Raw genomic sequence first — 23,234 nt, 5'->3', positions numbered from 1 at the left:
CACACACACACACACACACACACACATGCACACTCTTGTCCTTTCTGACTTCTGACCTACCTCAATTTCATTTATGTTTCAAGATCCAGCACACAGCTCATCATTCTAAGAAGGTTTGCCTAAAAGCCAAGTTTAAGATCCTATGATTCTATTATTTCACATAGATTCCTTCCTCTCTTCTGTTTTTAAGCTCCACACAGTGCTTGAAATTTAGCCCTTGATTACAACATGTGGTATATTTTTTAAAAATATATTTCATATTAAATACTGATGACTCAGTAAAAGTTCCTTGAATTCAGGGGCAAGCATAAAATGGTTTGTTCTATTCCTCCACTATTAGCATAGTTGAAGGGATACAGTCAGCTCTAAATATCTACCTTATTGTTATCTACTTTTATTATTTTTAATTCACTTAAATGATAATTCTGTATATAGGAATTTTCTACTAACTAGAATATTAACTTGGGCATTTTTATTATTTACCATGATGAATAACATATCATATATTATAAGCCAGCATTTGTCCAGAGTAAACAATATGAGATTTTTATTTAATAATTTGTTTTTGGAACTTAGAAAAATGTTTTCCCTCACTAACTTCATTTCTATCATTGTTTGTCGCATTTCCCTCACTTATTATTATTTTTTTAATACCAGGGAGGTTTTATCTGTCATTTTCTGGATGGGCTGGACCTTGAATGCAGATTTTTACATCTACAGAAGAGAAGGTTTATATTGATTAAAAATTTGCAAGTCAAATTGAAGCTAACATTCTGTCACCATCTGCAACAATAGTGGTTTTCATTTGATTAGGCTGCTGGCCAACCTATAAATCAAGGCCAACAGTGGACTAACACGTCAGTTCATTAAGCCATGTGTTTAAAATGGTGAGGGGGGTGGTTGAGGAGTGATGTCACACAGCTGAACCCGGACCATTTATTTATTAAGAGACCAGTGGTCCAACAGTAGGGTTCCTCAGTGTTAATTTCATCACATTTCATTTCTTTCATATCTGAGGCTACTTTCCTCGGTGGCCAGAAGGTACACTATGAAGAAAAACTTTCATATATACATAAAGTTCCTATCACCTATAATGGGGTTTCTTAACCTCAGTGACATTTGGGCTGGATGACTCTTTTAGTGGTGGCAGTGGAGGGGACATCATGCACTGGAGAATTTAGCGGCATAAATCCTCATCTGAACCCACTGTCTGCCAGCAGCACTTCTCTCAGCTGCGATAATCAATAATACTCCCAGATGCCACCAAATGTCCCCCGGGAGCAATACTACCTTTATTTAAAATGGATTTATGCCATATTTAAGGAATTTTTATTTCTGACTGCATTAGAATTGCCAGAATTGAGAAATAATTACCAAGTCAGCAGAATAAAAGAGGTCCAGACCAGGTGGGTGTGAGTGCTTCTTCACTTAGCAACCTTAGACAAGTTACTAAACCTCAAAGTTTCCAAGTCTACTAAATGGGAGATAAGAATAGCAATTACCTCAGTGAGTTGTTTAAGGAAGAAGAGTTAATAAATGTAATGTGCTCAGAAATCTGCCTGTGTGGTATATAGCATGCGTTATATAGACATGTAAGTGCTAATAATATAGCTTTTGTTTACCTTAAACGCTATGCATTTTATTTGCTAATAGAAAAATATTGCAAATGGTAGAGTTGGGTCTTCTCACATACGTATCAAAGAAAACAACTTACAACCTGTGCATGTGGTGATGGAAACCTATAATTTCACACATATCCACATGAAAACTAAGGTATGAATCTTAGCATTAAAAGGGATTTTACCAGACACGGATATGGATTTTTAAATCTGCCTGGGTAACAGGCAATTATAATGTGAGGATGAATCTGAATAGACTGAAAGCCATGGAAAACAACAAAGATTCTCTGTTTAGAGTTTAGTAAGCCATTTATTCAAAACCATACCTTGTGACTGGAGCTACATAATTGCCAGGGAAAACCCCAATCTTGCTGGTGTGCATCGACGTCCCTTTGAACCAGCCATCCTGGCAACGCTCAAACACTAAAAACATCTCCCCCTTTCTCAGCTCTAGCTCATCCTCTTTCCGGGGAGTATATGGATATACAGCAACATACCTAGAAGGTGAAAAACGAAAACAAAAACACCAAACTTGATTTCGGGCTATTAGACAAACGCCAAGATGCTTAAAACTGGCTGGATACAAAGCTATGAGTATTTTGACAGATTTAGAGTGAAAGTATAATCTTTTAACCACAAGTAGCAATGGCAAGTCTCCTCTGAAAGATGGTTTGCCAGCTACATTTTCAACACAGGCAGGAGCCTTCCTGGCTGCGAACTGCTGACCCTGCTCCTCTCAGTGTAGAAGGGACTATCCCACCAAATGGCCTTTGTGTGGTGTGAAAGCATTCATGCAATTTGCAAGAGTGCCTCACTTGCTGCTATGGATTAGGTGCCCCATGGGAAAACTGAGCACTTCAATGGCACTTGTTAGACTTGGGAATAGTCCCAAATGAGGACATATGGTATAAAACTCCCCTGGGAAGCACAATATGCTGCCTTTGAGATACAAGCTGAACCTAGGGGCTTGGGCCACACCTGCTTTTGAATGTTCAGCCAGGAAGGAGGCTGACTTTGCAAAAGTCAAAGGAAAAGAAAGTCTAGCACATAGAGTACAAAACAACCGCACAGTGCAGCGTGGTTGTACCTATCGACATATGGAAACAAGGCAGGCAACACTAACGGACAGTTCTTACCATGCTCTGAAGTGATAAGGTCTAAATTCACACAATGCAGGGGCCACAGACATCACTCTGCATTCTGCTATCAGTAGTCTGTGTGCAGGATATTAGACATTTCTGGATACTTATTGCTGGGGACTCGTAGCTTTTTATACACATCCTCCAACTAGATCTAATTTGTGTGGAATACTTTCCTATTCCTCGATATCCAACTGATGGGAATGCAAGTGAAGATAGAAAGCTCTAACAGGAGCTGTACCCCCACCCTTAAAAAAGAGCAGTTTCATATACAAACAATATCACAAAGAAGCAAACAGTATGTTTCCCAAACAATAAAAGGCCTCTACCCAGCAGGACTGCTACCTAGCTGTTCATGTGTTAGGCCCATTTTGTTTCAGCAGTTTCCTAATTATATGCATGACCGGGTGGAAGTTTGCAGAACACAAACTACTCAGTGATCTGTAAGCCTGGCACTAGCTCACATCAGAAGAATGTTTCTCTCGCTCTGCTGTGTGGGCTCAGTTTTTAAATGAATGCATAAGCAGTAATGCGCGACACCCTCACTTACACACTGGGGCGAGTCTGAGGCCGTAAATGTGCGATCTGGTCAGTGGATCCTGCCACAGGCCTCGGTCCCATTCCAGTAGCAGCAGTGGCAGCAGCAGTAGCGCCTGGCGGTGTAGAGGCCAGCACAGTGGCAGCCAGGAGAGGTGGTGGGGGGAGAGGAGGATTCATAGTCTGGTATAGAAAAAAGGTAAGGGAGAGGGAAACAACAAAATAGTTATTTAGATCTTTTGTGGAGGGTGGGAGGGAAAGGGATCAGAAGTTCAAAGAACAAGATCTTAATGGAATCCACGTAGAGCAGAACCAGCAGGCTGCCTACAGAAAGGCCGCTTTAAAATGCATCTTAAAGCCACAGCAACCTTTCAATAAACAGGTAAATATTCAACCTTGGGAGGAGAAGAAAACAATGAAACAATTGCACATAATTTTAAGATTAACAGCATTTTAAAGTAGAGACCAGGACAAGGCTCCAAATGCCTTTTGAAAGAGCCACTATTATGTCATGCTGCTCACTGGGAATTTATTTGTAATTGTTCTTGTAACCTGAAACTTAAACACAACGCAAAACAAGTTGGCTGCACGACATCTCGAATCATTCCTTTGGAAGAAATTTTCTTTTGATGCCCGGTCTCCAAAAAGCTCAAACAATAGCAAGCCACAGTCACTGAGCTATTGTTGCTACTTTTGCTTATTCTCTTCTTAACTTTGCCAGCTTTTGAAATTTAGGACTATCAAGGCTGGTAATCTTTAACAAGTACACCAGTGAAAAGCCACTGTTTCCTTTATGGACGCAGCCTAATGGGGCTCTGCCTACAGGACTCCATGCCTTTTGAAAATCAATGGGGCAATTGTTGCTTTCTGATCTATAAACCCCAGATAATTCTTAAGGGCCTATATACTGAAACTCCTGGGAAAAGAAGCACACAAAGACTGCTTGAACCCCCTACCTCGCCCTCCCCAAATCTTTGAAGCAGTAGATGTAAAAATTGAATCAAAGGAAAAATAAGGAGACTGAAGAATATACCTAGGAAACATAAATGACTTCTACACATCAGCATATTAATGAGAAAAATCAACATAGCTCACAAATCATTTTTACTTCCTTTTTTTTGGTACCAGGGATAGAACTCAGGTCCTTGCTCTTGCGAGGCAGGCCCTGGAACCACTGAGCTAAATCCCAGGCACTTTACTTCCATTTTTTTGGAATAAAAATTTGGAGCTCATCAACATTTACTTCATCTATTACTGTACATGGTTCCAGAAACACTACACAGTAGAAAAATTCAAATTTCTATACAGATGTTGCAACCACTCCCTGTGTTATATTTAATTTTTTGCTAAAGTGACTTTTGGTTAGGATTTTTTCCCACACTGCAGCAGAATGTTTAGTGCAGAAATAAATGAGGTATAGAGCTGCTTAGAGAAGAGAGTGCTAACCTGGATAAGGCAGAGGTAAGGTCAAAAAATGAGAATGCACAAAAAAGCCACTCACATTCTCAAAACAAGGCAGCATTAAGATGTGTTACAGCTCTAGAATTTACATGTACCGGGTTTCCTGCCTCTGCAAACTTTAACCAGTTGAAAGTCAAGCATTCATTCGGTTTGGCCCCCTTGCAGTGACCAAGAAGAGAGGAATAAAGATAATCTTGGTAGAACACCCAGCAATGTGACCTTACTAGTTCAAAGATAATAATGCATCAGTGGCCTGACAGGTGAGACTACAAGCCTATAATATACAGAGTAGTTCGTGGAGAAACTGTAAAATTACTACCTCAATGATTTCCATTCAAATCTTTCTGAGTTCAATCTTGAAACAGTGTAGCTGTGGAAATGCAGAAGACAAACGGCATGTGTTCAACAAGGAAATTAAGGTTACCTTTTATATCTTAACTTTATAAAAAGAGGCTGAGATAAATCAGCCTTAAGAAGAAAAAGGCAAAATGTAAAGAAAGGTTACTTCTTATAGTTATAAAATGCAGAAAGCACATGTTTCATGTATAATATTTTTGCAAAGAATAAAGATCAGGCATTGAGATATAGTATAAAACAGGATAATTTGAAAAACCCCCCAGATTGTGCCCAACACATAACACAGTTTTCCCTCTCTTTCTGTGGGTAATTAATAAAATTGGGCACATTTTTCCTAATACTGAGTGCATAAGACCAAGAGAGAAAGCCTGATTAGAATCAGATTCCTAGATGCTGCTCAGTCCTACAGAGTTGGTAAAATGATAGGGCTGGACCACACTAGGAAGTTCTGTGGGTTGCTTTATAAACATCGTAAACTGAAATAATCTGGTGATGTGGAAGTTCAAAAGGTAATCCTCTGCATACTGAGCTTCAGGAAGTCTGCTGTCCTGCAAGACCTGAATTTTCTATAGAGCAAACCACAGCCTTTTCTTCACCCAGAGCTGACCTAAAGACCTGCCTACTGTTTCACGGTCTAAACCAGCCAAGGCATCAGGGGTCAAGATACACCTCCCCTATCAACAAAAAAGGACTATGGACCTGCTGGGCATACAGGTCACTTTCTGTTTTGGAGTGGCCTTCTTCCTTACTTTGCTAGAGTGACTCCTTAGGGAAGGCCACATTTGCTAGAGGACACTGTGAGTTCAAGTATGTGGAAATAACACCCCTCCTTTCTGACACTCCCTACTTCTCTTGCCATTTCATACAATCCACCCCGTGGTGGTTAGATCTGGATTTGGCTAAGGATAGGGGAAAACTCCCATAGGTCTCAAGTCTGTGCCAAGGGCTGCAGGCCAAGCTATCAGCACAGTTCTTTGAATCGGAGTTTTAGGCACAAGTTCAAATGACAATAAAAGATTCATTTCCTTTCCAACTATCTCTAATGTGTGTATCTCCCTTACACACCTTCCAGGGTAGAAAAATGGTCCCTTGGGCAAATACCATTTAAAATTCCCCAATCCCACCATAATTTCTTTCTAAACATCTGATTTCCAATCAACACCCTTTCAACCCTGAACAGCAACACCTCTAAACATTTTTTTTTGACTCAGGTATACCCAGAACAGTAGGAGGGAATAGTTCAAACTACTGCTTGAAGATGCTCCCTCAAGTCAACAATGTTACCAACTGCAGCATCATCACCATCTGTACTGTACGCAAAAACTATTACTTGACTGTTCTACATTTAATCTATAGGGAAGAGAGATTCCCTATACTATTTAATTGTGTAAAGCATATAAGATCGCTATACCTTACCATACCAATCTACCAGATGGAGTTAATAGCTACAAACAGTTTATGTTAACTGCCTCTCCCATTGCCCTGGAACACAGCAAAAGCTCAATAAAGGAAAGCTATTGTTATGATTCGCGAGACTACAAAGTCTGAGACATTCACTTGCTGCACTGTAGCACCTATGTTTGCTGCCAAAAGATAAAGAGACCCTCAATGAAGGTTTCACAAATGAGAAAACATTCTGTGCTTCTAAGCCCTTCTTAGAACAATCTGACATGGATCAAAATGTTTCAGTTCCCAGAATGCCAGACTCCTTTCCTGTTGCTGCTATGAAAGTTTTAACCACATCTTGATTTTCACAACACTTGCCCGTTCCCAAGGTCCTGCTTCTTCTTCCCCAAACCTCCCAAGTTCGCCCTCCCCTTACCCTGTTGACAGCAATAGATTCTGTGCAGTCTTCACCACCAATTGCAACCGACTATCGTATACTGGCTATTCTGAGACCTGGCAGCATATAACTTCATTTGTGTTGTTTCTTTAAACACACACACACACACACACACACACACACACACACACACACACTATGCATGTGGTGGCATTTATTCCTATGAATCCACACCATAAAAAGTCTGATTTTTCTTCCTACCAATATGTACTCTATTGCTGCGATTAATACTCCAAGTCTTCAGAAATATTAAAAATTTTTATATAGCATACCAGTCACGTGTGTGTAAAACCTTGAATTAAGGTTGCATAACTTGGGAATTGAATGCGTTTGCAAATTGGCAGTGGGAGATGTCTGGCCTGTACTGACCCTTGGCTACCTTGTGACACTTCACAGCTGAACGCCTCCCAGCTGGTACAGAGGACCAGGGGATATTAGTTACTTATTTTAAAACTTCTTCCATTGTGCAGAAGACACAAACTAAGATCTTCATTCTCTTCATCCCACAAAATCAGTTTTTGGTTTTTTTAAAAAACTACTTTTACGTGTGAAGTCTGGACTAGATAGATGTAAAACCAGTTTAGCTCATAATGCTAGACATTTTAACTGCTATATGGGAAATGCACGGGAACGTATGCTCATAACTTTAATTCCGCATAAAGGATTAAAAAGCTTCAATTTATTAAAAAAAAACCACTAGAAATAATATCCATTTCCTATGCTAGTGGTGGCATTTATCATGTATAAATCCACATCACAAAAAGCCTGGTTTCATGCATACTACTGCCTGTGATCATACTCAAAGTCTTCAAAAGTATTTCAAATCTTCAATAGCATACTTGTCACAATTAATGTAAGATGCAAAGGCACATACGACTGAGATTTTTCTACTTAAACCTAACATATTAAATCCAAAACATTTCTGCCAGCCTACCAGGGACTTTGAGATCTAGACATCTCTAGAGACGACAGACAAGTCTGTTTATAATTAGTTTTTTCATTTAATGGAGTTGGCACAGTAGACATACTGTTTAATAAATCTTTCTCTTGCTTAACATGCAGGCTTTCTTATATAATCCAAGGATAAAGTAGGTGAATGTAAATTAATTTTTATATATTCACGCTCTCTTGTGAACTGTCCAATTGACTTGCCCTATAGGTAAGCCCCTAGCTAAGAGGAACTGGTCATTTACTATATTGTAAAATGTTTAGCTCATAAGAGCTGAAACTCAGCCAGCCTTAAATCTTTCCCATTAATTAATTTTGCTAAGATCAGAAAAGTCAGTCTTTTTTCCCTCTTAAGAAATCAAGTTAGAATTTTTCCATATAAGGTAGTTATCTGGAAATGGAAATACCAACTGATTGTATGCATGTACTGGAAGTGGGAAGGAAAAGGAAGAGTCTCCCCTGGAGATCAGAAGGCAGGATGGTTATAAAATGTGGCTCTGGTCAAACATCCGGGGCTAACAGAATCTCATGAAAACCAAATTTAATAAATATTAACTAACATTCATCTTCTCCCCAGATAAATTAAGGCAATGTCTCTTTCACCAGTTGTATTATCAAGGAAAACATAATTGTTTAGAGAACATTAAAAAACTTTTTTAAACCTCTAGCTAGAACATTATTAACTTCCATTTAAATAAAGAATGTGCTTAGCCTTATAAAAAGTTTTCAAAAGTCAAGTTAGGTAATAACTGCATTTATTTATATTCCATCTTGTTTCAAAATCAGTTTTCAAATATTTATAAAATGTTATCAAATAAAATAAATATGAAGTAAGAAAAATGAAGCAAATGGAAAACAAAGGCAATAAAACTAGTCAGAGCCAACATTTTTGACTAATATATTGTGAGGTCCTTGCTGGGAGGTTACAAATTTGGCTCTAAGCAGTCTAGCAGAAGAAATATAATCTTTACAATATATATATAAAGTCCACAACCTAAAAACAAACCAGCTGTTTAGAAGCCTCACTATTACTGGGATAGACAGCAAAAGAACACTATAACCAAGTGAATCAGGCCTCCAAGGTATTCTTAGGGTAAACTAACGGCACATGTCAGACTCCCCTTGTAAAAGTCCTACATAGAGGCCAATCATGAGATCAGTACCCAGCCATCCCTATTACATTCTAACTCTATGACACAACACAGATACCACCAATGTCATTTTACAAGTAAGGGCACTGAGACTTAAAGAGGCTAAGTAACTTTTCCCTGGTTAAATAACAAATGGCTGAACTGGACTTCAGATCCAGATCTGCTTCATCCCAAATCTACATCCACCACCAAGGCACAGTTTCTCTAAGACCATCACCACGAACTGCTTGTGTGTGCTGGACAGGGTCACACCACAGTCCAGGTTACTGGGGCAAAATCTGATGTAATGATATTTCCTGTCCTCAGTGCTGGGACAAACAGTCTAAAAGTATAAGCCAAGGTGTTAGTCTGGATGAGAGATGTCTAGCAACTGATAGTTTCTTGTAGTTCAACTGACTGCAACTTTAGAAAGTAAAGATTACTGTTTTTCTCTACTAAGGCTGCATTTGCTTGTTTCTTCACTCTTGATTCTTTTTCTATCATGTTCCTTCTTTGTATCTTTTCTAATTATCCCTATTAATTCCTTCTATTTGGATATTTTTAAGCAATTAGTGATTAGACTCTACCTGTAGGATGCCATGTTTTTAAAAGGAAAAAAAAATCAAGACAGCGGGTACCACAGCTACACACTACACCAACAGAAAAGAAGAAACTAAAAAAATGAGCCCTGATGTAGAGATTTAGTATAAACTTATTATGTGAAAGCAAACCATTTAGCCTTTGAGGCTCATTTTCTCAATATTTCTGTAAATGAGTCTTTAAAAGAAATAAGCAGGATCTAGAAACTCTAAAGAAATGAAAGGCTAAACCTGTAGGGAACCAGGTTGAACTGCAATAAAATTTAAACATATTTTGTGTGTTCTTCTACAACTTCAGACCACTGAAGCTGATACTCACTGTTAAAAAATTTGTAGGCTGAAGGAAAGAGAATGTCTAAGCTTTCATAAGATTAGCAGAGATAAGAGATAAAAGCCATTCCACCTAGCAAGGACTGGTGCAAACCACAGACATTAGGAGGCAGAATGCACGAAGTTAACATGACTATGTTCCTAAAAGAGTCAGAGACACTATACTCACTCCAAGGGCAGCTTGGTAGGGAACGTCTGATGGGAAAGTGAACGAAGGGCCAGTTGTCACTGGGCTGCTTGGGGGCGGAGTCACAATTAGCCCGGTGGTACTTATGTGAACCTGCCAAGAAAAAATTCTAAGTCACTAAAAAGACAACCATATTTAATACCACAGTTATACTGGGAGGAAGTCACATAGAATAAAAAAATCTATTCTTTCTATTATTTTGAGAAGGCAGAATCTCTGACTACCTACTGGATATTGGGCAGCCATGTGACAAATCCTGATCACTACAATGCTTTACATACAGGGCTCTGTTGCTGTTGGCTTCCACAGTAACACGCTGCCTCATGTTTATGCTACCATGAAGCAGTGACCTCTCAGATGATCAACTTTGGGCTCCACTAGCCTTCTAACAATTTTGCTGAAGATCCCATTAAGGTGAGCTGTGGCTGAACATTCACCCATCTATCAATATATTAAATCAATGGAAAATTTTCAAGGCATTTTGCCATTTTCAGGATGATTTTAATGACTTTTACCATTCAGTGGGGACGCGTAATTAAAATGCACCTGCCTGGACATGCCTACAGCGTGCAATTATTTATAAAACCTTTAAAGGAACAATGTCAAGCCAAATTAATTGTTTTCAAAGGTGTCTTATACATGATACCACCCAAGATTAATTTGCTAGAAAGAAATTGAGTTATTCAGGTCATTTCATTGCCTGTGTTCAATTACTCGAACAATTTCACTCAGGTTGCAGAACAGGTCCAGCTGCAGAATGCAGTGGTGCTACCCGATGCTGCAGAAGTAGGGATGGGTTCCTGAACAAACAGTATTTTCCCTCCAGTATGTATAGAAGCTACGTGGTTGGCTGGTGCTTTATTTCTCCAAGGAAACAATGATGTATTAAAACATCTAGGCTCATAATAAAAAACGTAATCCCAAACATGGTTTATTCAGTTCCCAGAAGATCAAGACAGAAAAGTTCAGGGATTAGTTTCCTAAGAGCCTGGAGGAAACTCAGTTTCCCACTAGGTTAAGCCCTACCAAGGTCAAGAATTATCAGCATTACAACATACAAATTATTTTCACAAATAAATCTGAGTTACATAGGGAACACACTATCTTTTGAATGCATCTGTACCTTCTAGTTGAACATTAATTAATGCTAACATATGAGCCTAAGCAGATCCAGGGGTGCCACTAATAAAGAGTTTCTCCCAAGCTCTCATTTTCTGTCTATCCTATGACCTACTGTCTACTTCTAAAATCTTTCGGTTGTGCTTTATGTCTACCTATCTCCCCAAAGACTCATACGCTCAGAGGTGAGGCTTCTGGGAGGTGACTGGATCTGGGGCATGATACTCACCAGTGGATTAATTCACTGCTGACTTGATAGCTAATCGTGATGTTGGGAGGTGAACCCTGGGAGAGAGGTGCGTCACAGAGGACGTGGCCTGGGAGGGTCTGCCTTCCTTCTCCTCCCTCCATCTCTCTCTGCTTCCTGCCTGCCATGCCATGAGCAATTCTCCTTTGCCAGGCCCTGCTGCCACGCCACCATTCCACTTGCCTTGGCGCCAGCCAACTACAGACTGAAACCTCTATAAACCATGGGCCAATGAAAACTCCTCCTTAGAATTGTGGGTATTGTGTCTCAGTGACAAGAGATAACCAAGAAAAAAACAATTTCTAATAGAAAACATATTAGCTGTTCATTCTAGAATAAAGCTTTTAGGTATTTCATCCCCCAAAATCCTTTTATATTCCCATTCCAAGGATATGTGTAAGTCTGACACTATACAAAAGACGTAGCCTTTCTTTAAAGTACAGTGAAGTTCATCTCAGCATGGCATCATTACCAAAGAACCTTTGGGGCAGAAAAAAATAGTTTCCTGGGACCAAACCTACAAATATCTGAGAAAGATTTCATTACTGCTATTTTTTCTAAAAGTTCCAGTGTGGGGGGTTGAACTATTAGCTGCCAATAACCTCATCGTCTTGGGATAAACCACTTTATGTCTCGGCAGCCTGTGAGAAGTTGGGCCAGAGGCTCCCTAAGGTCTCTACCACGGCAGATGAAGAAAGCACAAAACACCAAGAACTTCACAAGTTCCACTGTAACACAGGGCTACACCCAGCATGGAAGCCAAGGAAGGAAAAAGTCACTGAAGCAAGACTAAGACACAGAAGAACAAGAAGCAGAAGGAAACCAGCTAAGGATGAGTGTATCCAGAATAAATGCTCTGAAAAGAGACAACATGAGTCTCTGCTGTGCTCATCCCTTCTCTTGGAACTGTAAAAATTAATTCCTTCTCTCCAACAAAAAAAGGATTAGTAAGGAGAAGAAAGAGTTGGGGAAAGCAAAAGGAAGTGGCTGGGTGGGACTTTTTGTTTCCCCTGCGGCCAATGGCAATAGAAAAACACCACAGAAACACTTCATATTATGAATCACTCCTTCAGTTGGCAGGGACCAAAAAATATTGTAGGTGTGGTCAGAAGAGCACGCAAAATGTCATGGTTGGGGCTGGGGATTTAGTTCAGTGGTTCCGCTGACTGCCTTGCAAGCGCAAGAAACTGAGTTTGATCCCTGGTACCAAAAAAAAAAAGTCATGGCTGTTTGCACTATCACTGCTTTTACAGATGTCAACCACAGACACCCGTGCATATCTGTTCCAAAGACACACTTGGGCAGCACAGCCTAAAAGCATCCTCCCACGTTTTGTACTTGCAAGTTCAGTTGCCACTCAACAGTCATAAATATAATGGTGAGCAAGAAAGAGTTGGGGAAACTGCCCCTTCTGTGCACTTCAGCATCCTGATACCTGGGCACGACAGTAAGTTCTCCAACTGCCGCCTGGAAACACAAGGACGAGGCCCTTCTCGGCTGGTGGAAAGGTGAGCTGGAAGGTGAGGAATGACGTGGTGCCACCACACTGGCATCGGCTTCCTCTGTCTGGATTTTGTTCAGATGGGAGAAAAAATGAATTCTACATTTCCTTAGGTCTCGTACTTCTGACTTTCTAATAACTGTAATCAAGCCTACTGCCAACTAATATACAAAAGAAGAGTAAGAGGAAAGAAAACTGGGGGTAAAGTTGATAATGAGTAAGGGGGAAAAGACAAAAATCAGGCCAATGCCTCACTTAAACCTTCCGATAGGTCCCCTGCTCAGTCTCCTGGGGGCCACCTTCCACCTACACCAATCCACACGGTCAGGAGAAAACACACACATCGCATGGGCTACACACACTCAATGCTTTGTTGTGGACTGTGGTCCCCCCAGGGTACACAGTGCCCCAGATAAGTGGTGTTTTCTGTAAACCTAAGGTGGAGAAACCAGGCAGTACTTCAAACACCTCCCATCCTCTTCTAGAAATAACTTCTCCCTGAGGCAAAACGCCACCACTGAAAACAGGAATATAGGAGGAGGGTGGAGTAGGTGAAGGGAAACTTTTAATGGAATACAGAAAGAGCCTTGTTTCCTAAGCTGCTCAAACCCAAACAAAAATAGCTCTGCTTTTATAGTCTTTACTCCCAGCTCTGGTGTGGCAGCAGCAGACATGCTCGCACCTGACTGCAGAGAAGGGGCGCACCCTCAGTTTATCTGCCTTTCTCTTTTCATTCTCTCTACTGCCAAAAGATTATACAAATTTCAAAGCTCTTCCTGCCCCTCCTGTGCTGTCACTAGGCTCAGTAGAAGCTTGTCTCATATGTCAAGAAAACCTCGTTGTGCAATGTTGCTAGGTCACTAGATAAAGAACACAGATTAAAAACAACCAATCCTTTAGTGATTGGCTGTCTTTATTAGCCTAGTCCTTCAGGGTCCTTATTCAATAAGCAAAAACAAAGATCCCTATCCTTACTACACTCACACATGTGTGTGCACGTGTGCGTGTGTGAGCGTGCACGTGTCTTATTTCCCTTGGTAAAATCAAAAGTTCTGTGGCCTCATCTAGAAAATAAATTAATAAACCAACCACAATCCCACTCAGAAAGTGAAAGTATTTAACTTCTAACATCACAAAAAAATAATTTAAATAAAATCTTCAAGGAGTAGCAAGAGCTCTACTGTAGATGTTTACTCTGTGATCCAATATAAACACTTGGAAAACCATAAACTTCTTGAGGATCAGGACTATATTTTCTTCATTTTCTAAGAGGAAATAATTTCATTTTTAAAGAAACCCCAAAGCTATACTGTGGAGTAAATGTAAAATCTGCACGATTTTTTAAAAAACGACACGAGATTAGGGAGACACTTCTCCTGCTGTGGCAGGCTGTTTCAGACCAGGCTCTGACCTTTAGGTTGAGGGAAATACAACTGTCATCTAATTGGATAATGACAGTAGTCCTGAGACTTGGGCAGGGCTGCAATTGGGCTTGTTTGGTAGACTGGAATTAAGTCCTATATCTTATATATTTTGAGATACACTGCCCGGAAGGGTCTAATAATAAGGTGCTCAGTAAGTGGCTGCCAAATGAATCGATGTTCATAATCATCTCACGTATTTTTAGCTATCGTTAAAGATAATCCAAAGTTGGGAGAACTAATTAGCTTTTTGAAAATGCAAGGTCACATGGGATAGCACAGATCAGTAATCCTGGCAGTGTGGGAAGCTGAGGCAGGAGGATAGAAGTTTGAGCCCAGTCTGTGAAACTTAGTGAGACCCTGTCTCAAACAAATAAAAGCAAGGCCAGTTGGTAGTCTAAATTAAATGTTTCTTTTCATGCTTTCTCTGTAACTCTGACTGCAAAGCCTAACTATCATGCTGAGTTATATACCATAGATGCAGGAGGCTGCACATATTATAAGTTTTGACTAGACCGCGTAAGTTAGGGCAGAGTTAAAGGTTCAAATGGCACGATCTTCCAAATTAGCGCCTTGGAGTTTTTATAAAACGGAGTGACTGCTTAGTGAAACAGATAAATATTATTTAATGCATCTTGTAAGTTCTGATCTCTCCTTTGAAAGTGACTAACTAGTTTTAAGTTGATACATTCCAGTTAGCCTTCCCTTCTCTGTTTTTCTCCCTATAACGTGAAGAAAGGTTTTGTATTCCAGGAAAGCTACTATCTTCAGAAGTTCAAAACAGTGTTTTCCAGTTTGTGAACAAACATTGGAGAGCAGATTCTTTCTCCACATCTCTGGGGTTTACCTGAGAAGGAGCACTGCAGGAGAGCCCAGTTAGTTCGCTGATCCGAGCAGCAGCCGTGGGGTTGCTGGAGCTGATGAGGACGGGAGGGCTGATCTCCATGGAGTGGCGGTTCTGGGACGCCTGGGAGGACTTGTTCGCCATAGTCAGGGAAGTGAAGGAGTGTCGCTTTTTGGTGTTCTTCTTGGTGTCGGAGTGCTTTGGGGCAGTGCTGCTCTGGGCTGCCGCAGAGGTGCATTCTCCAGCATCCACTCCTGGCACGGGAGGTTTATCCCATTCAATCAGCTGCTTAGCGGCCGAGTTAAACTGCAGAAGCAACCGACAGACCACACAAGGTCACACAGTTCTCAAAGATCCACCGAGATTTATTTTCAATGTCTTTACCTAAAATTTCAAGTTACCACTTTGAAGTTTGCACATGTAATTTGTTTTGTTTTTTGCATGACAGATGTCTTTTAATAGTGGGATTTCACTGTATCTATGACATAGGCAGATATTAAACCAAAGATCCCCTTGGGCTGGGGATGTAGCTCAGTGGCAGAGCACCTTCCTATCAAGCACAGGGCCCTGGGTTCAAATCTCAAGGATGAAAGGTAAAAACAAACATTTTTCAAAGGATTTCCAGGATGTCTAATTTTAATAGTTGCTAGTCTCAAATGCAGATCTATTTCAGCTCACCAAAGAAATGTGTAGAAGCATAATCAAAAGGGTATTTAGATATCTGACTGAATATGTTAAAGCCAACAATGGCTCAGTATTTGCTCAGAGAACAGTTGAGCACTGAACTAGCAACTGCTGGGTTTGGTAAAAATGATCAAGAAGACTAAGAATGAAACCATTAACATTAATGCATCCACTTCCAAATAAATTAACTTTCTGCTTTCGTATGTGCTGGGGAACTTCACAATAAAGTTGGCTGAAATTCTCAATACGTTTTTTTCATCATGTCATTGTGTCAGTTATCTTCATAAAGCTCAAATTTTATATCATAATAGGGTAAGACAAGAAATTCCAGTTTCGTTGGCAAGCTAATTTAGTGGATTTGAAAAGCCAAAGTACAAAATAAGAACATAAGGGGTCAAAATATGTGTACTGGGCTGATAAGATCAGCAAAAAAGGAAAGAACATTAGCTTTTCGTTTTCCCTGAGGTAAAATGAAACATTTCCGGAAAGCTTCAATGATAATAAGCTACACACAACTTATCTAGATGTTACAATAATGGGAAAACATTGAGTACATAGTTTAACACTGTAGAAAAATAAATATTAAGGATAGAGATTTTCTCATCGCAGCATTACATACTCAGCACTTTACAAAAAGTACTTGCATGTGAAATAGCATTGCCTAATATTCCTTTTCCTACCATTTCAATTGTCCAGACCATGTCTTCTCATCTTGTTAAGACAGCTCTACAGGAGAACGGAAATCCTGCCAGTCAATATTTAATGAAGAATTAAAGAATTAACTCGCTTTCTGCACAACCAGGCTCCTCACAAAGCTGTGTTAATTGCAGCCCAGCAGTCGAGTGTTACTACAGATGATTGCAAATCGACTGACAATTTGTTTCCATGGCTCCCTGGGGACTCACATTTGGGTGGCCTGTCTGATCCACACTCAGCAGGATGAATCTTTTTCAGACATGAGCATCTCTTCTCTTTTTGAGGGCAAGGAAATTCTCCATGGGATAAACTTTCAGGAATGACAGGCAGTGACAGGAGAATGACACCATGTCAAGGTGTGCGGTGTGGGCGTCAGGAGAAAGGGGCTGGGTGGTTCTTATGGTGTATACTTAGGCACGAAGCAGAGTTGCTATGAAAAGGTGGCCCTAGGAGAGTACTACAAAAGGATTTGGCCAGGAGATCCAGAATTTAAAGATCTTCCCTGGTCTGCCTATCCCCCTTCTGGGTGGTCCCCCAGAGATCAACTGCCCAAAGGAAGCCAAGCGATCTCTTGGTATTGTGGTGGGAAAGCCCCACTTCTACAGTGTAGAGCTCTAATGAACACAGTGAACCATGTCCTCCTTCCTATACAGGCAGTCAAAAGCCAAGACAGACTGAAGAGTTACTTCATTTCCCCATTCCAAACTCATTAGTTTTAACCGATGAAAGCTTAGTCAGTCAGTCAGAGGAGGAGGAGTCACAGCAGGTCTTCTTCCACTACGATCTTGCATCCACCCTACAGCACAAAGCATCCAAAGCAGGAGTCCAATCAATATGCCTGAATCTGGTAAATCAAGAATGCACTCCTGTTCTGCTATGTAGGAAACAGGGGAAGGAGTTGGAGAAAACTTCTCCTTCCTTGAGGCCAAAAATATAAATAGAAAATACTATCCCATGCACTTGATACCACATTTAGATTAATTCTGGGGTCAAACCATAGGCTCCATTAGTTGTACTTGTTTTGAAATGTTCTCAAGTATTACCATAATCTTGTCATGTCTATACCTAGTCAAGTGTTACTATGCTAACATTTCAGATTTCCATATGTTGTGCTCTTCTGAAAATTATTGTGCCTTATTTCTTGCCATTTTTCTCAGTTAAAAAAAATACTGGATGATTCCTTTGTACCTTTCCCATATCATCTCTCTTCACTAAAATAAATACACATTGAGCACCCAGTATGTGCCGATAATGGGACAGGTACTGGAGAACTACAGATGCAGAGAAATTGTCTCTACCCTTAAGGGGCTTATAAGCAGACATAAAAATAACCTAAGTGCTTTATGTAATTTATTTCAGGCTACTTTTGCTCAACTGGGATACGGCCATACTGTTCAATGAATATGTTGCTTTTCCCTTTTTAACTGGTATGTAATATTCCCTTATATGAAACATAATAATTTGTTTATGTATTGTATTACTAATTGAAACTAGGGGTTTCTTTCTTTTCTTTTTCCTTTCCTTCTTATCTCCAACAGATTTTGCCTATTAAGAACAATACTGCCATAAGTAATCTAGTACATGCCTCATGCTAGACATAAGCACACATGGAGTTTGCTCATGCGTCTACAAATAAAACTGTTGGACCATGAGGCTGCAATACTTAGAAAAATCTAGTTATATGCAGAAGCATGCACATGCAGGTAGGCACAGCACCATGGTAGAATTAGCAAAGTGGCAGGTGCAAGACCACAATCCAGGGCTAGCACTGCCATTCACCAACCCTGTGACCTTAAGGTAGTCATTTTAGCTCTACTGATCACAGCTTCCTCAGAGAGTAGGTCAAAGATGACAATTTTTATGTCTCTTCTGGCTCTGTACATCTGTAATGCATAGCCTCACTCTAAAAAGACATGGTTCATTTTTCTATTTTACCTCTGTGCTTTGAAATAGCCTACTATATTTTTCCTGCATTTCATTTTTATGCATCGATAAGTAATATTTGTTAGTAAGATGTTGACATATTTTTAAATTACTTTAGATTTTGTTTTTGAAGCAGCAGAAGCTAGGATTGATGACACTGTTCTTTGCTGTCTTCATAAATTCCAGAGAAAATCATAAAGGGAAAACTATTTGGTAAGGCATTAGGCAAATCAGAAAGAAAGTTAAACAGACTTTTGTTCTACATGTAACTCAACCTTTGGTAACAACAGGAAAACAAGGGTCTGACAGCTTTTAATGGGATTTTGATAAAATTTATGAATGTTTGTTTGAGCTCCGTAGTATAGGTTTTCTGTGGCATTTATCTAATCATGACCTTTAAAGTTCCAAATGCACTCATCATATGCAAAATAAATTTGTAGCCTAAAATACCTTCTTCTAAGCACTTGGTAGAAACTTGGACAAAGCATAGGTTGGATACACAGTAAAGTACAGTGTATCAGAGCTAAAGGCAAGGACTAGATGGTTTTATTGATCTTAGAATCCTTATGTCCCTTTTTGAGGAAAAGCCTAAAATTTAGAAAGAATTTGTCTTTGAAAGTTACCAGAGATATAAATAAACATGAGAGAAAATATTGACAACAAGGCAACTTAAGAAATAAGTCAAGTGAAGAGAGGTGGGAAACAGGAATGGAAGGGGTAAAAGAATTAAGATGTGTTATGTACATGTACCAACTCCCCGTGATGAAAGCAGCCATTATGTACTAATAAAAGATGCTAAAATAAACTTTGTGCGTGTGAGTAGTTGTCCTCTTTCTTAAAGATAGTATGGCCTTTCAAAGAGGTTAGACTTAACATTCTTTTAAAGAGAAAATAATTTTAATGAGAACTGAATTGAAAAGTGACAACTGCTTTTGAAGTTTTAAAGATTAATCATTCTCTTGCTTTTGATAATACAAATAGTAGGTCTAAGAAGAAATTGTTCTGCAAAAGGCAAATAAAGCTTTAAAGGTATAGTGTAACACATGTTCATTATTTTCTAGGAAATAAATAGTACAGATTACTATGGAGTAAAAAATCAAAGGTTTCAAACAGTTCTATACATCCATCTCCTTTCAAACCATTTTGCACACGTATTTACAATTAACAATTTAGAAGATATCTTTTCATACATTTTACAAACTTCATTAAGTTTTAACACAAATGAGGCCAGTAAGTACATACTGTTCTCATCCTTAAGAATACCTCATGAATCTCTTTCCATGCCTAAAGGGACAAGCATAGTACTCCATTGTATAGAGATGTCATCATTTAATATATTTTGACATGCTGTGTAAACATCTGTAGGGTAAGTTCTTAAAAGTGAAATTGTTAGATCAAACTATAAGCTAACCCTAAAAATATTTTTGAAGAATTTAGCCACATTATGCTCCAAAAAGCTATCAATTTTTACCTCTTCCTATAATGTCTTTAGACCTTTGTTTCTCCAAGTTGTTAACAACACTGGTGTTATCAATCACTGCCTAAATTTCTATTAGATGGAAAGGTAAGAAACTATATTATATTGCTTCATTTGTTTCTCCATATGTTTAATGAGACTAAGCATCTGTTTTCTTTTTCTAGGATTTGCCTATTTCCATATTTTGTCCATATTTCCATTGGGCTGTTGGCTATTTTTCTTAAAGATTTATATTGCAAAAACTCTTTATATATCAAGTGTCCTTTATGCAATGTGGTCTGGGTACATGTGTATGTGTATATCCAAGTTTTAAAAGATTATCCCAAGTTTATATGTTGTTATGAGTGAACTTTTTTCAAATTTATCAATCTTTTCCATTATAACAATTTAATAACATGCTTTAAAAATCTTACCGCATATTTTTAAAAAGAAATACTTTCCTCATATTTTAATGGTTCTTTCTCCTTCTCTCTCTTCTCTTTTCCTACCTTCCATTCTTTGTTTGCCCCCCCTTCTTTCTTTCTCTTTACACATCTATCCTTGAACCATCTGACCATTTGGCTTTATAAAAAGAATACAGCGGGGTGGGGGGGCACTGCCATTTCCGCATGGCTCAGCAGTTGTCACGTGACGACTCCATCTTCGCCTGGTTTGCAATTCCACCTTCATACAGCCATGTTGCAGATGCAGTACTTGAATATTCTACTGCAGTGCAGGCCGAGTGTTTCTTCCCTGGGTAAGTCAGATATTCTGAAGAAAACTAGTGATAGAAATTCACGGCCATTCTCTTAGCAGAAATGAAAATATTTTGCCTTACATTCTAGCCCATTGTAAAATATGTCTAACATAATAGCAATGAGAAATTTGTATCCCCATTAGTCTTCTACTTTTCCATGCAATTTAGGTAACAGGGTTTCAGTGTCTGGATGATATAAAAAGCAAACTCAGGCTTCATGTGTAATATAAGACTCACCTACAGAAGAATTATTCAAGAGACTGAGGGGATTGATTATTTGGGAATTTTTAAAAATTGATACAAAAGCCTCCCTTTCAGCAGTAGTTCCATTTAGGTCTCTATAAATATTTGTTGAATGAATAAAAATATTTGTCTCTTAGAACTATCAAGGGGAAGAGATACTGTTTCTGAACCAGCACTGTCCAAATGAAGTGTAATATAAGCCATCTATATAATTTTAATGTTTCAGTTGCCACATTAAAAAAATAAAGAACAGCCGGGCATGGTGGCACAGGCCTGTAATCCCAGCACTCGGGAGGCTGAGGCAGGAGGATCGCTGCAAGTTCGAGGACAGCCTGGGCTACACAGTGAGTTCCAGAGCAGTCTGAACTACATAATGAGACCCTGTCTCAAAAAAACCAAAGAAAGAAAGAAAGAGAGAGAGAGAGGGAGGGAGGGAGGGAGAGAGTAAAATTAATTTTAATAATTAAAATGTATGTAGTACTATCTATTCAATGTTATCACTTCAACATATAATCGCTATAAAAACTTGGTACAGTTATGTTCTTTTTGTTGTTGTTGTTGTTTGTTTATTTTGGTACCAGGGATCAAACTTGGGCCCTTGTGCTTGTGAGGAAGGCAGCAGAACCACTGAGCCAAACCCCTGGCCCTACGTTCTTTTTTTTGGCGCTGTCTTTAGAATCTGTATGTATCGCATGCTTACATCACATCAGTTTGGATTAATCATTTTCAATTTGTTCAGCAGCAACATGTGCATTTGATTTGGTAGCTCAGCTCTCAACCCTCCGGAAGTCATAAAGGGAAAGAAAGTAGGGACACCCTTGTACCACAAGGTAGCTGTCTTTCCGAGGCTCATTTTCTTTATTTTTTATTTTGCTGAACATAGAAAGATTGGAACTCTTCCCCTGACCCCTTGAAGACCACATTTCTCAAGCCTCCTGAGCCCTGAAACAGCGGTAAAGAAAACAGGTTACTCAGATAAGCAGCAGCACGGTGAGGAACAGGGACTCAGTACAAACGTCACTACTATGCCCCGCCAAAGGAAAGGGAGTTTTCAAGTCAGTGCTTCCCTACACTAGGATAGGAAGGTGAGCCATCACTGATTTACTCCTGGCTTCTTATTATCTTTGCCTCTGTAAGTAAGTAAGTAAATAAGAACTTACCTTTTCTGGTGTTTTATTTTGAAATGAAGGCACAAAGACAGGCACAGGTACACATTACTGAAAGCCTACAAAGAATTTGAGCTTAGGAGCCAGAAAAGGTGGCATCAGAGAAAACCACAGGAAAAACCCTGAACTTGAGATCAAAAGGTTATGTTAGAATCAGGTCTCTTCCCTCAATGGGCACTCTGAGGTCAACCGTTTAAATTCACAGCTTCAGTTTCCATAGCTGTATAAATTGGGGATGGTAATGTCACTCCTGCATATCCCAGGAGTATAGGTTAAAATGCTTTGTAACCTAAAGTGCTACACAAACAAGAGTTATTCTTACTGTTCTGAGGAGTTCGACTCACCATTAACTTTCTTTGGTGCCTTGGGCAAGTTGTTTTATCTTGTGCATGCCGCCAATTTTTCATATGCAACATGAAGTACTACACACTTTTTCTCAACCCCAAACAAAAATATCCCATTCAAAATACCCTACAGGCAGAAACCTGTGTATCAGGTAGAGACACCTCAAGTCATTGGTGACCAGAATCAAACCAAACAGACTTTACTCCCAAATGTTTTTTGAGTGACTACTATAAGCTGAATACACTACCTGATGAGGGAAAAAGGGAAACAGACAAATCCTCTCCAACTCATGAAAAAACAGGACCTAAGAAACAACACAATGGATTTGAGTAACACGAAGGGTAGGAAGCACAAATTCACAAGTCTGCTAGAGCAGTGAGGTCAATGAATGAAGGCCAAATAAATATCAACAGTAAGTGTGGGTGTTTTGGCGGACACTTGGTGAACTGGAGTGTATTTTCTCTTTGGAGCAAATGCTTGGCATGTGTTTATTTGTTTGGGTTTTGTTGATGTTGTTGTTAAATTAGAAATTAGGCTTACACAAAAATCTCCTGATTTTACACTTTAACTAATTAAACAAAACTACTTTGGGGCTGGGGATTTAGCTCAGCGGTTTGGTGGCCTGCCTCACAAGCGCAAGGGCCTGAGTTCGATCCCCGGTACCACAAAAAAAAAAAAAAAA

At 39.4% G+C, this 23,234-nt stretch overlaps 1 protein-coding gene across 3 annotated transcripts in view; it reads right to left on the bottom strand.

The window, feature by feature from the left end:
- Sh3rf1 (SH3 domain containing ring finger 1) overlaps nt 1-23,234 on the bottom strand; it is a 202,758-nt gene that overhangs the window by 22,336 nt on the left and 157,188 nt on the right. The window contains exons 7-11 of one of the 3 annotated variants that reach the window (XM_010629843.3): nt 22,800-22,856; nt 15,286-15,588; nt 10,133-10,243; nt 3,309-3,478; nt 1,946-2,116 (exon numbers count right to left, since the gene is read on the bottom strand). In XM_010629843.3, coding sequence (XP_010628145.1) covers nt 1,946-2,116; nt 3,309-3,478; nt 10,133-10,243; nt 15,286-15,588; nt 22,800-22,856 — 812 coding nt within the window. The remainder of the gene's footprint in view (nt 1-1,945; nt 2,117-3,308; nt 3,479-10,132; nt 10,244-15,285; nt 15,589-22,799; nt 22,857-23,234) is intronic. The other 2 variants (XM_010629845.2, XM_010629844.3) reach the window with 2 other exon arrangements.

The sequence above is a fragment of the Fukomys damarensis genome, unplaced genomic scaffold (genome assembly GCF_012274545.1).
Source record: "Fukomys damarensis isolate Sample0158 unplaced genomic scaffold, DMR_v1.0_HiC HiC_scaffold_18, whole genome shotgun sequence".
NCBI lineage: Eukaryota > Metazoa > Chordata > Mammalia > Rodentia > Bathyergidae > Fukomys > Fukomys damarensis.
Note: the sequence above shows the minus strand (reverse complement) of the source record. Positions and strands in the feature narration are given on the sequence as shown.